A 13403-nucleotide genomic window follows, 5' to 3' on the forward strand; every position below is an offset into this window, starting at 1 on the left:
GCAATTTAGGGCTCCTCCTGGTGTGTTCTTCTTTTAGCCAAGCTGAAGGACAGAGAGTTGTATAACCTCGCCTGCTGAGCTGCTCCGTGTCCCCAGCTCAGGGAGCAGCGCTGTTCTCCACTAGGTGTTGAGAATGTCATGGCCTAATTGCCCTGGAAGACACACATGGGGAGTGTTTCTGCCCAAGTGAGCACTTGTCCCCATGTAAGAGTTGCAGAATCAGACCCATTTCATTGGACCAGGCAAGTCATTTTCCCAGTTTACGAAGACATGTCCTAGTTTCACGCGTAAGCTTCCTAGAATTTAAGATTTGTGTGGGCTTGTGTACCGAGGCAAATTAAATATAATTTCCTAGACTTTAGGAATATCACTGGACAGGAAGATGAGGTATCCTCTGTCTGTGGACTTACGACTTTTTTTAAAATTTAACTTTATTGCTCTAATGGCTTCAAAACAAATACGTAAATCGTATCAATATTCCAGAGGAAAATGAGATTCTAGATTAAAAATCTGACTGATGTTCTAAGCGCCCAATATGAAAGAGATGTTTGGGTTTTGTTAAGTGGTGTTTTATCGCAGATGCTCATTTTGTAATAGCTCTCATGAGTGCAGCAACCAGAAAATCAGTTGCTGTATTTGTTGAATCTTTCCATCATTTTCGAGGCATTTGTTTAGTGCGCACTGTTACCTATTGGAGTGCACATTAAATCCTGATGACGGGTTTTTAGCCCTTGATAAAAGAGGCTTACTTGAAACCAGTGTAGCAGAGGTCAGAGTAAGACTTGGTCTGTAATGTCATTACAGAAGTTGAGGACCTGTCAAAAAGCACTGATAGTCTGGTAGCTAAAAATGAACTTGCACAGTTATTGGTGTTCTTTAAGAAAAATAACTAGATCTCAAAATGTGGATGAGGGGATAATATTGTGGGATTATCCAATGACACGATAAGATCTATGCAATGAGAATAGAAAAAGAAAATGGCTTTTATGGGTCAATTGGAAATCTTGTGGTATTTCTCCTCTGGCATTTTAAAACGTTATTTGCCATCCATGAAAGAATATTTCAAGTTTGTGTGTCTCTTCTTGCTCTTTAGAAAAGCTAAGTTATTGATACAGGTATGTTGTCTACAGTATTTTTAAAGCTCCTTATACAATTGTTTCACATGAAATATATGCTAGCAAGTATAACAATCTGTTTATGTAGTCTATCCTTGCAAATTTTCTGAGTATGAGAAAAGAAACCAAATATAAAGACAAGCGTTAAGACCTTGTGTTGGGCCTTCTCATGTCTGATAGTTACTAATTGCATTAGAGATGATGGGGAATCCTAGTGCCATGACTGGCAGCTAGTGCTTGTCACTGTGGACGAAGTCCCAGAGAGATGGATGACTGGGGCAAGTCACCCTGTTGAAATATGCCTTGGATTGAGGACAGGAATACTTGGTGCTTCTTGGACTGCACTGCTCATGAAAGACACTAACCGAGAGGGATTGTTGAGAATGGGCAAGAGAATAGCTTGTTCAACAAAAGGTGTTGTAAAGGCAGCACTTTCTGCTGATGGCTGTTTCTGCATCTCTTCCAGCTGTAGGAATAGTTGGTTTTGGAAGTGGTGAGAAGCTGAGCGAGCTTGTCCAGTCTTGATCAGGACTGCATAACTGCTTTTAAACTGCAGTTCTAAAATCCCTTTCAAAACCCTGTCACCGACTTCCAATTTTCATCTTGTGATGGAGTGTTTCACCTGCAATGCTGATCCAAAATGGTTATTTAGAGTACGAAGCTTAAAAGATACAAGTTCTAGAACTAGTAGCTTGAATGAACATGCACATTTTCACTTCTGCATGTGGTTAAGTTAATGTGTAGTTTAATATGTATTTACACTTTCCCCCTAAAAGAATATAAAAAATGCAGGCTATGTGGCAAGACCAAGTGTTGCTGTTGGAATTTGGACTTGCTTTGTTTCATTCTCTAGTAAGGATGGCATGATGGTTTGACTTCATTCTTGATATTACACTTACAGAAATTTCTATGTCTTTTGTATATATTTAGTGTGTTTCAGACTCAGAAAAAGAATTTTTGGTGGTATAGATTTTTTATGGTTAAACTGCGCAGTGGTCTTTTGAGTTTTTTTTACAGTTAATTTTATAGCATTTGCTTCTGCTTCAGGTTAGACTTAAATAATGATCTTGGCTTCGCTGATATTTCAGTTCTGTCTGTCAGACGCACAAGCCTGGCTCCTACCGTGGCATACTGAAGTGCTCCACTTCTCAGCTAATTAATGGTTTTCTCCTAACAGCATATGACCACTGGTGCTACGTTGCTGCTCTAAGTCACTTCCAGTAATTACTGTTGCTATGGGAAAGTCTCATACCTGATGTAAAACCTGAACGTTGCTCCACGTTCTTAACAAAAGAATGAATTTATTAAATGATATCATGTTCACTATTCTTCTGACTGTGGATTAAAACATAATGGCATAACAAAAATGTGTCTTCCAGGCTTTCAGGTTCCTTACAAACAAAACCTGGTCATAAAATCCAAAGCAGCAATCAGATGGCTGGAACCTGGAAGTACTGCTGTGGAGTCCAGCAAGAGGAAACCTACTTCTCAACAGCAGTAGAATATTAACACACTCATAGTAACATTACTAACAGTGACGGCACATTGTGTTGTAGCTTAAATGTGTTTAAAGGAGTCCTGCAATCTCCATGATTCAGCTGCACACATCAAAGCAGGGCACTTTCCAGTTCATCTGCTTGTACAAAAACACAGCAGTTTTACATAACGTGTTTGGTAGAGTCCCGGGAGCATCTAATATATTCCTTCTCCCCTCTCCCCTCCTTGCAGTTTTCTCTGGTGAAATGGTTTCACAAATTGAAACAAAACAAACAAACAAACAAAAAGTCCTTCTTAAAATATTCACACACAGCTTACTTCTGTTTTCGGCTAGACAGGGAACAGTCTGCAATCAGAATATTTTGTCGTCCAGCCAAAAGCACTCACCCTTCTAACAGCATGTGGGTGATGAGAGAATTGGAATTGACATGTCACATCCCAGGTCAGAAAAATACTGCCAAAATCCTCCAGGAAATAATTGAAATTGGAACTTGGTAATTTTGGTAGTGCCTTTTCAAATGATTATTTAGTATTTCTGCTAGTGGGTGGGTATAAGTGAAGTCCTTGTGTTGTGGAAGATAGTGACAAAATCCACATTAGCATTGAGTGTGAGCAGGACTTTGAAGTCTCTTAACACTGTCTTCTGTACACTGTATACTTAAAAAAGATATATATATTATATACGTTTTTATACTTGATGTTTGCTCTTAATTGTTCTTAAACGCTTCTGTTTCTCAAAAACACCTATGGAGGGCAGTGCTTTGAAGAAGAATTTTCTTGTAGCTCAGCCTGTTTCTTAACATTTGCATTTTAATATACACAATTCAGTGATTTTACAACAACAGCAACAACAACAAAAAAAAAAGATCATGCAGCAACCATCTAGTCTGGCAGTCCAAAATAGCTATACCAAAACTCCACCAGTACTGTCAAAATTGGTAACATGCAGGCTAAAAGTGTATACGTCTCCTCTTAGTTGTACTATAGTAGCCTTTTGTCTTCTTGCACATTAAATTTAGAACCGGTTTCTGACTGAGTCAGATCACAGCCCAGCGTGTCTAACCAGAAGTCGCTGTGCTCTGAACCAGTTCCCCCCAGCTACAGATTTAGCTTTGAAAGCTGGAAGGGGATGGGAAGTGCAACTGATGGGCAGATTCTGCTGCATGCGGGGAAATCTGAAGGCAGGAAACTTGTCCTCCGATTTGTCATTTTCCTCACAATAGACCTGCCGGAAAGGAACTTCTTTCTCTAGCAGTTTTACAGAGTTCAGTCACTTTGCGCCTACTTTACAGGTGGCCCAGTGGATCTCAGTCTCCTTCGGTGGGTCCCCCAAGCCTGCCCAGCAAGCCCAGGGCAGAGAGGAGCGCGTTGGTCTGCAGGGGCTGTGATGTGCTCTAGCTGTGACGTTTGAAATAGCTCTCTCTTTAGATGTGGGAGAAATGTCTTCAGGCTCCTCACGCTGCAATGCTTGACTCAGGCCTCTCCATCCCCGACCTAACCCGTGCAATTTCCTTAGCAACACTCCTTTAAAGTAAAAGGAAATACAGGAACAATTGGGTTGGATTGTTTGTCTGAGCCACAAGGATTTCAATTTGTGTCTTTTTAAAACAGACCCAATTACCAAACTGTGTGGCCTGGTTTTGAAGACACTGCAAGCCATTTAAGGTGTATGTTTTGTCAGCAGGGAGAGGTATAGGTGTTCACTCCAGGGGTCTGTTCTGGGAAGCTTTCTGGTTGAATATAGTTTTTTGCTTTTTTTATAGAATAGTTGTGCCGTTACAAAACAGGTTGCTGAACTTCTTCCCTTGTGATGGAAGAAAAGGGATTCGTGCAGTTGATGGACCTTCTGTTAGTGACATTCACCACATGGTGACACTGACACTAACAGCACAGGGTATACAGCCATTGGCATCAGTGAACAGTAGGCTCTCTAGAAACCACTGTATAAGCTATTCACACATGCACGCATGTGTAAATATGTTTCATAACAAAGGTTTTAGAATTTAAAAGGTAGTTTGGATTTGAAATTTCCAGTTTACTTGTAAGTAGTTTGCTTCCAGTCTACCCTGCTGCTGTTGCACGTCATCAAATCCTGCACTGTCAGTCGGTGACAATTCCTGTGTCTGATGGCGGGGTGTAAGTCCCAGCGTGACTTCTTGTGTAGCATCGGCTCAGCTTTTGGTGAGCCTTAGGCAGGTAGGTATTGAATGACAATGCTTTGTCACCGTCTCTTTTGTCTTCATTGTTGATGTAAAGGTGTTGCTTCAGTGTCTATAAATCCTTGTCTCTTGCATTTGTACGACTGGAGGAAACCCCTTTGGATCAAGGCCTAGTCTCCTGCTATCACAGTCAACCACAGCATTTCTATAATCTGATCAAACACCACTTTGAAGCAAATTAGATTTGTTCCTTCAAAGGTGCTTTTTTTTCTCCTAGTCTTTAAATGTACGTTCGTTCCTTTTGACCCAGATTTAGACATTTTAAAGTTCAAGTTGAAGTCTCGTCTAGTCACAGCAATAGAAAAATGTGCCTCCAGAGAGTCATTCATCCGATGTATTTTAGTTGTCTATTTTACAATGACACCGAATACCCTCTGGAGATATTAGGCTCTCTCTGCTCCTCAGGGATGGGCTCAGATTCAGACATCCATCTTTGGGACAGCTCTGCTGAGATGGGTTAACCTTCAAATAAAGACAAAAAGGAGCTGGTTTAACTAAGTCTGTTGTTTACAGTGCTAAACTACCAAGTTTTGCTCTGTGTGAAACTCTGGGGAGCAATTACGGAAGCCCATCACTGCTCAGGGCAGAGGGAACCTCAGCCACAGGTGGGGTGAGTGGGAGCTGGCAATCGGCAGCTGCGAACAAGGCAGGCAGCCAGCATTGCTCTTGAAATGCATCATGGCGTTGCACCTTTCGCAGTGCATGCAAGGTCCATCTTTGCTCCCTTGGTAGACCTGCGCATACTTTGTAAGGGTTCAGTGGCTCCGACACTGCCCTTACAAGGTGCAGGGCAAAGTCCAGCACGCTTTGCAGGAGATGTCGAGCTCTGGGTGCCATTGCTTCAGATGCAATATGCTTCGCAGTTGCTGGTACGTACACAGCAAATTCTTCTGTAGCTGCATGATTTATTTTAAGAAAAGACCGCACAAACTAGGCTTGTGAATGTTTTTCCTTCAAGGTTTATTATAACCATGTAAATGGGAGCTGATGTTTTTCACAAGGGTGAGTGATGTTATTTCTGCATGGTTGCTTGTTCCAAATACAGTTTAGCTCGTTAAGTTCCCATCCTGCAGTTCATAGGCATTTTACCTTCAAAACACTTTTGATGTTGGGCCACAGCTACAGGAAATTAAAAAGTCTAGAACTGCAACCAGCAGGAAGAGCACGGTGTGGTGCTGCCTGCAGCAGGTTACTTGCAACAAATTGCTATATGTGGGCCAGTAAAAGTTCACTGCTCTTTTTTTTTTTTCTTTTTCTTCTTCTTTTAAGCCTTTCAAAACCTAGTGATGACTTTGCAGCACACCTTTTCTGATTTTCAAGTCCTGAGTTTATTTAACTGAGTTCTCACTACTCAACAACTTTTCACTGCCAAGGAACTCAGCTTATGCTCAAGTGTGGAGAAAAATGAAAAATCTTCATCAGTTTACAAGTCAGAAAAAAAAAAAGGATAAGATTAGACAGTATCTGCAGTCTTCATTGCACAATTACTTCTCTAAATGGTTTCACATTAAATTTATGTTGATCAGTCAAATTCCTTACATTTTAAGGTCACAGTGCGTCATTTAGATCTCAGATGATCAACAGTTAGGCTTCAACTGTAATAATACTCAGCAGTAAATGGCAATATTAGCAGAAGAGAAAATACCAAAAGAAGACCAAGGCTTCATTTTTTCTGTCTAAACTTGCTGTTAGTTGTCTCTGTTTTTTGTTGTTGTTTTGCTTTGTGATTCTTCAGCATGCTGCCTTTGGAGACTTTGTGCTGGTTAAGAAACAAAAAATATGTGATGCTGGGGTGGGAATACAGTAAACTTTAACATTCGCATTTGCAAAAAAGGGAGTTTTTCTTTACTAACAGTTTTGTATCTGCACTGCTTGTTCACTCTGACCTCTTTTCCTATCAGCTCTGTTTTCTTAGAAACTTATACTGCTGTATTACCCATGTTGCTTTAATATAAGAAAAACCAGATACCTCTTTGCTAGAGAGCTCCTCACCCATTTCCTGCACTGCTCAAGTGCTCCAAACATCAGCAGGCACATGGGGCCCAGGAGCATCTTCTGCTTAAACCCAAAAGGATTTGCTGCTGGGTCTCTTGTGTCTTGCATTAGACCAAAGGAACTGGTTGGTACTTAAGCCTCTTGCTACTCTCCACTTAGGTATTTCTTTAAAGAAAGATTCAGGAAGAGAGGGTGAGAAATGAGACAACCAGGAGGCTAACAGATAAATGTTGACTTTCTTGAGATTCACTGTAGCAGTAATAAAGTAAATAAATAAAAAAAAATGGGATGGGAAGGTGAAGGATTTGTGCAATTCTGTTATTAACCTCCAGAACTGTGTTTATTTTTCACTCTTAGTGAACTCAAAAATATTCTCCAAGAGTCACACGGTATTGATTATTAAATAGCGTGGCAACTGACATCTGTCACATCAGGCAACAATCCCTACTTGATGTTAGAAATCATAGTGGGAATGTTGTCTTTAGGAGAAATAGCCGCCCTCTTACTTTTGCACAATCAAAGAAGCACTCAGTATGGAAGGTATTTATTATATTTAAGTTATTTTGAATGTGGCTCTGTAAAGTTGTCAATTTAGGACCATTTTAGTTTAGATGGTGAAGAATGATCAGTCATCTGTAGGTGGAGAAAAAAAAACCAATTTGAGTGAGTTTGGTTACATTGCATTAAGCTATTAATTTTATCATTCAAAAAGCTGCCACTCAGGAAAAATTGCAGTGGCTGTGAAAAATACTGTCATAATGCACTAGAAAGCCAAATTCAGTGGCTTCCCTTCTCCCTTCTTTCTCCGGTTTTTATTAATAGACTAAAAAAAAAAAAAAAAGTTCTGTAACTTGTTATTACCCATTTTCCCTGGAGTAGTATTATCAAGAAATGTTGTTCCAAGGGAAATAACAGACTAACCATGAGATCCATTTGTAATTTAATGTCAGTCTTAAGGCCATTCTAGGACAGTGTGTGTACAATTACATTGGGGTGTATTGAGCATGTTCAACAGTTAAGAGAAGTAGCGTAAGAGAAATCATTTACTTGGGTAAAATGTGTATATATTCGTGTGTATACATGTGCATAAATCACAGAACCACTGCCAGGCTGTGAATTCAAGCCTCTCTGCAGTCATGCATCCAAAGATGCACCCTCATACCAGCTTCTCAGGGGAGCCTGGACGTCCAAGCTGGAGAGAAAGCTGGCTGATAACAGTGCTTCCAGTGGCTGGTTGATTATCAACATTAGCCCACCTTCACCACACTAACCCAGTCACACACCTAGCTTCTTTGGGGAAGAGGGGAGTTTGGGATGAGTTTTCCTTTTGTTTTCTTAATCTAATATTAGCGCATAAATACGCAATTTAAAATTTAAAAATGTGTGTATATAAATACAAATGCATACATACGTATGTCTGTATAAATGTATATTAAGTTTTCACTGTTAAGTAATGTCACAGATAGGAAAAAAAAATCGCCACAACTTGTTTTCACCCAGATGATGCATGATATTAAGTGCATCAGATTATAAAAATGGTTGAAAGAAATAATATGGCCAAGTAACCATTCCTCCATCCTCTTTTAATAAACTAATTCTAGGCAGACATACTAAGTATTGCAAATACTCAAATTATTTTGATAGTGCATGAAGAATAATATTTCATCTTTAATCATTTTGCATGGCTTATATTTGGTATGGAATTTTGTTTTCATATTACAATTTCCTCGTTTCCTTCATTTTCACCAGGAGAGAGAAACAGACGAAGAAGATGTCAGGTGGCTTTCAGTTATTTGCCTCAAAATGAAGATGAACTGGAATTAAAAGTTGGTGACATCATTGAAGTTGTGGGAGAGGTAAGCAGATTTTTAATGGAATATACATGCATGTAGTTCTGGCATATCTTATGCATGCTAAGCTCTTAGATATGATGTGTTTTAAAGACACAATGTAAACCAGATGTTTTTCTTCTCTGGCACACTTACATATCTATTTTGGGTTACTGTTTGGGGGTGAGGGGATGTGGTTGTTTGCTTATGGGTTTTGTAATTTTTTTTTTCTCTGTAGCAATTCTGCTTTTACTCAATCAGCTGTTGCTTCTGAGTTCAGTGCAGTGAAAATGCTCAGAGTTTGTGCTATTGAGTTTGTATCTTTAACATCAAAGATGATAGTGGAAAAAGCTCTTCTTAATTTTAGTGAGAGAGCCACAGAGAAGAATTACCTTTACTGAGTTTAACACATTTAAGAGACTTACTTGAAGTCCTCTGGAGTTCAGCCATGGCATTCACCTTTTGTCATCTTTGCTTGCAAATTTTAACAATTTCAGTTTAGTGTAATCAGTTAAAAAAAACAATAACAACAAAACTAATTATTTAGAGACTCAAGGTGTACTTACTCTGAGTGGAAGTGGATGTGAAAAATGAGTGTACATCCCTAAGAGGGACTGGGAACAAATTATGAAAGTTCGGACAGAGATCCAGAACGATGCTTTGCATGGGTGAATCTTGTTGCAGGATCAAGGAATGTTGTTCATTCTTCATTTTTTGCTCCATTAGAGATTTTAGAACTTTGTTGTTGACCTGAATAGCATGAGAACCAAAACTAGAAATGCTAACATGAAGCCTTTAAGTAGATTGCATTTAAAATAATGTAGTCTTTATTTACTTAGTCTTAAAAAGATATAAGAGCTTAGTTTGCTCAAGCATCCAGTGAAAGGTGTGTTTCAACTTGTATCATATATTTGTAGGATTTTTCTTCCTGTGACTCAGCAGTTGATAAGCGAATATTTGTTTTCTTGTCAAGGATACATGATTAGTTTTATTTTTCCTCCATTTGTCACTTAGGAAATAAATTCTGAAAGAATATAAGTTCTACTGCAGTCTTGATGACATCCAGTATTTTATTATGAGAGACTAAGTTATCAAATCCGACTGTAAGAAGTTTGTGATTGTTTTTTTTTTTTTCCCTTTAACCTAGCTACACACACCAGCTCTATACATTGTTCTCTTGGAACAAGACCTGATGTGTCACTTTAACTAACCTTATTCTGTCTGTGAGGAGGATTGCAATGTAGGATCTCAAGACAGTAAGATACCTAAGAGCATATTTTGAAGACAATGTAAACACCATGTTATAATGTGCTTCTTGGCAGCACGTGAGACATTTTTGTTATGCAATTTGAAGTGTATTTGATCTCACATGGCTGCACAAGTATCTTCCGTCAGTTGCCCTACTTAAAAGACACTCTTGTGTCTTTCAAGAGTAAAGTAACGGAATAAAAACCACTTCCTCATCTCCAACCTAAGAATTATTTCTACCTAATGAATTAAATGGTTAAATAATTCAGATGAGACACTAGATTTCTTGCATGAAATGCATCTCTTGTATTCTTACAAATTTGGCCAGCTTAACTACGAATAATGGATTTGTTTAAATCCAAATGAAACTGAAAATGTTTGCATCAGAACCAAAAGGTGTGGAACTATGAAAGTGAAACCTTTCCCTACTTGCATGTGTGCACTTGTAACTAAGGGCATGCTATATGAAACACATTTGGATTACTTTTTACAGATTTGGCAGTCTTAAACTCTTAGTCCTGCCTTGAATTGCTACTGTTGAAGAAAGCATTGACAACTTGCTGATTCTGAGGTTTCAGAAAATATATTGTCTAGGGCTGCTTCTTTGTTTGACAGTTCTACAGAATATCATACCAGAAATAATTTTTCTGTAGTGTGGAACAGGGTTTGTGGCTAGTTTGAAGTGCTGGCCATAAGTAAATTCTGAAGAATAGCTGACATAGGTGAGGCTGTGCCCACTTTGACCTTAGGAAATACCCTGCTCTGTCAGCTTCTGAAATATAATCTTTGCCTTAGGCAACATCTACTGTGTTTGTACAATCCAGGACATTGTCTGGCTCTTTTGGGTAGAACTAGATCAGCCAGTGGAAGAGGGAAAATAAAGGAATTTGGAAAAAAAGTTCTCACCACCTGAAGAAGTATTATGTGATTTTTCCATCATGGTTGATACTGAGCAGCTGATGTTGAATGCTTTCTGTTATTACTTCTTCTTTTGCCCTTGCCACAGTAGTGGTAATTCCTTGAGAAAGTACAGCAGAATTTTATCTTGAAACAGGAACTGTATTTGATGTAGAAAGTGTAGATGTTGTGCTTAGGGACATGGTTTAGTGGTAGACTTGGCAGTGCTAGGTTAATGGTTAGACGTGATGATCTTAGAGGTCTTTCCAGCCTAAATGATTCTGTGGTTCTAAGTTGCACAAACCAGTGTACCTACTTCATTGTTTAGCCTTCTGCTTTTAGATACACTGCATAAAAAAACATTGCATTGAAATATGATTCAGAGCGTTTGTCACAATTCAAAGCTACTTATTTCAACTGACAAATGTATGAAGTGAAGACCTTTTTTTAAAAAAAAAAAAAAAAAAAGAAGTTTCTTGAGTTGTGAAAATGTCTGAAGGTGTTTTCCAAGGGCACAAATCATGCTGTGTTCTCATAAGAAAGTTGTTTCAGTTGAATAAATTGCTTTTAAATTGACTTAGATTAGTCTTTTCAAATCTCTGTGGATTTCCGTTTATTTGGAAATAAATAAATCCCTGATTTATGGCAAACAAAACCAAATATTGTTTAAATCAAAATAGTGTCTGTGTATCTTTATGCAGTCATTTAGCAAAAGATCTGTTTAAAGTGTCACTTATGGCTGACAACCCATTAGACTTTCCCCGAAAAGCTGGTTCCTGTAGTGAATGCTGTGCTAATTTGGCTTCATCTTTAAAGAGAAGGATTGTGCTCAGACATTTGTTACAAATGGGATGAAGCGAATTTTAGCAGTTAGTGTGTGCGGTTTTTGGAACTGAGATCCCTTAGCGAAGTAAGATCTTCAGACCTAGCAGTGGGAGTTTATCCCTACTTCCTTTCTCCCCTTTTCCCCTTGAAAGTTACTGCTTCCAGGAGAGGGTTGGCAGAAAGGAATGCGAGTCTGCTTCTCAGCTGCATCCCTTAGTGCCAAGCGTGTTTCCCCAGACCCCCAGTGAAGACGGCTTACAGTCATACCCCACGGTGACATGCTGAGCATGAGGATGCCTTCCTTTCTTCCAACTTCGCTTCAGGGTGCTATGAAACACCTGAGGTGTAGTGGCATCTAAAGCTGCTGCCGGTCATTCTTCCTGGTGCCAGCAGATGATAAGATACTTTTAGAAGGGGCTTACATGTCTGTGGTAGTCGTAGATACTATTGGAAATTCCTGTTGTGTTAGAAGTGGTTTGGATTTGCACGGTGGATTAGAACAACAGCAGGTGTGGTGGTGTTCTAATTTTCTAAGCGAGGAATTTAATAATTCTTTGAGAGTATTTAAATTGCAGAAAAAACAGTGTGAATTTTGCTTTCAGGGTTTATAATGTCACCAGATAGATAGATATTCTTGGAGGCTGTATGTTCACAGTTCCTTCCTATTTTCTAAATAGAAATTAATTATGATAAGATCAAATAGTCATAACAATAGATAAAAATGTTTGTTGTTAAACTAGAGGTTTCCATTAGTGCAGACTGCTACCCATGAGACATTAATTAGAGATTTAAATTAAAAATGCGTTTGAAACTAACAAGAGAAGCATTTTCATTATTGTTTATGTTCACGTTTAATGTGTGATTGATAGCTTTTTGCTTGTTATTTATTTTCCTAGTTCATTAGTTATAACTCTAATTACAGTTGTCCCAAAATACAGCTAGAACTAATTGTCTTATTAAATGCAGATATCTGAATCCCAGTCATCTTTTACCCTTAGACTTCCACAGCATACCAGACAATTAACCTGTAGCATCAGAGTAAGGACATTTGGCATGTCATTCAACGGTGCTGAGCCTGCTAGCATTTGGGATTATTCTGTCATTGTACTACTATATACCTTGTGGCCTCATCCTGCTGAGAAGTGAGTTTTTTGGCAATGTGTAGTGCATGGAGTTAAACTCACAAATAAGTCTTTGGCTGAGATGGGCTGTAATACCACTGAGCTTATTCTTTGACTTTTAATTAATAGTGCCATATATTACATGATAAAATCCTATAAAAAACTCATTTGAAATTATAAAAATGCAGACTCAACTTTTTACAAGTCTAGCACTCCTTTTGGGCAAGGCTGTGGACGGGCTTTTTTTGTCGAAACGATGTAAAGTAGTTCATCCCATTTCCAAGAACAAGATGAACACCGGGGATTGAGCTGGACTCTCCCTACAGTTAATGTATTTTGACAACTGGAGAGCTGAACGGGGAAATTTTTTAATAGTGACAAGAGACAGTCTCCGCCACAATTTCAGAACTGTATAATACTGCAAGAAAGCAGCTGGGAGTGAATGCTGGGGTTCTGAGTCTCTTGGTTACTGTTCTGTGAAATCTTGTTGTGTTTTTCCTCAACCTCTGCCAACAGGCTGTTTGCAAGGACTTCCATGACTACTGCTTCTCTGGGCAGTTCATGTGGTAGGCAGGTCTTCTATGGGCCTAAGAGTGCAAATACCTCTATATTAGGGTCACTCCAGTTCTGTGTGACTGCTTTCTCAGTCCTTCAGTT

The 13403-nt window shown here is 38.9% G+C and overlaps 1 protein-coding gene across 10 annotated transcripts in view; it reads left to right on the forward strand.

The window, feature by feature from the left end:
* SH3KBP1 (SH3 domain containing kinase binding protein 1) overlaps positions 1–13403 on the forward strand; it is a 224791-nt gene that overhangs the window by 105161 nt on the left and 106227 nt on the right. For all 10 annotated transcript variants that reach the window (XM_040532277.1, XM_040532302.1, XM_040532260.1 and 7 more), the window contains one exon: positions 8576–8682. In XM_040532277.1, coding sequence (XP_040388211.1) covers positions 8576–8682 — 107 coding nt within the window. The remainder of the gene's footprint in view (positions 1–8575; positions 8683–13403) is intronic.

The sequence above is a fragment of the Cygnus olor genome, chromosome 1, assembly GCF_009769625.2.
Source record: "Cygnus olor isolate bCygOlo1 chromosome 1, bCygOlo1.pri.v2, whole genome shotgun sequence".
Taxonomy (NCBI): Eukaryota; Metazoa; Chordata; class Aves; order Anseriformes; family Anatidae; genus Cygnus; species Cygnus olor.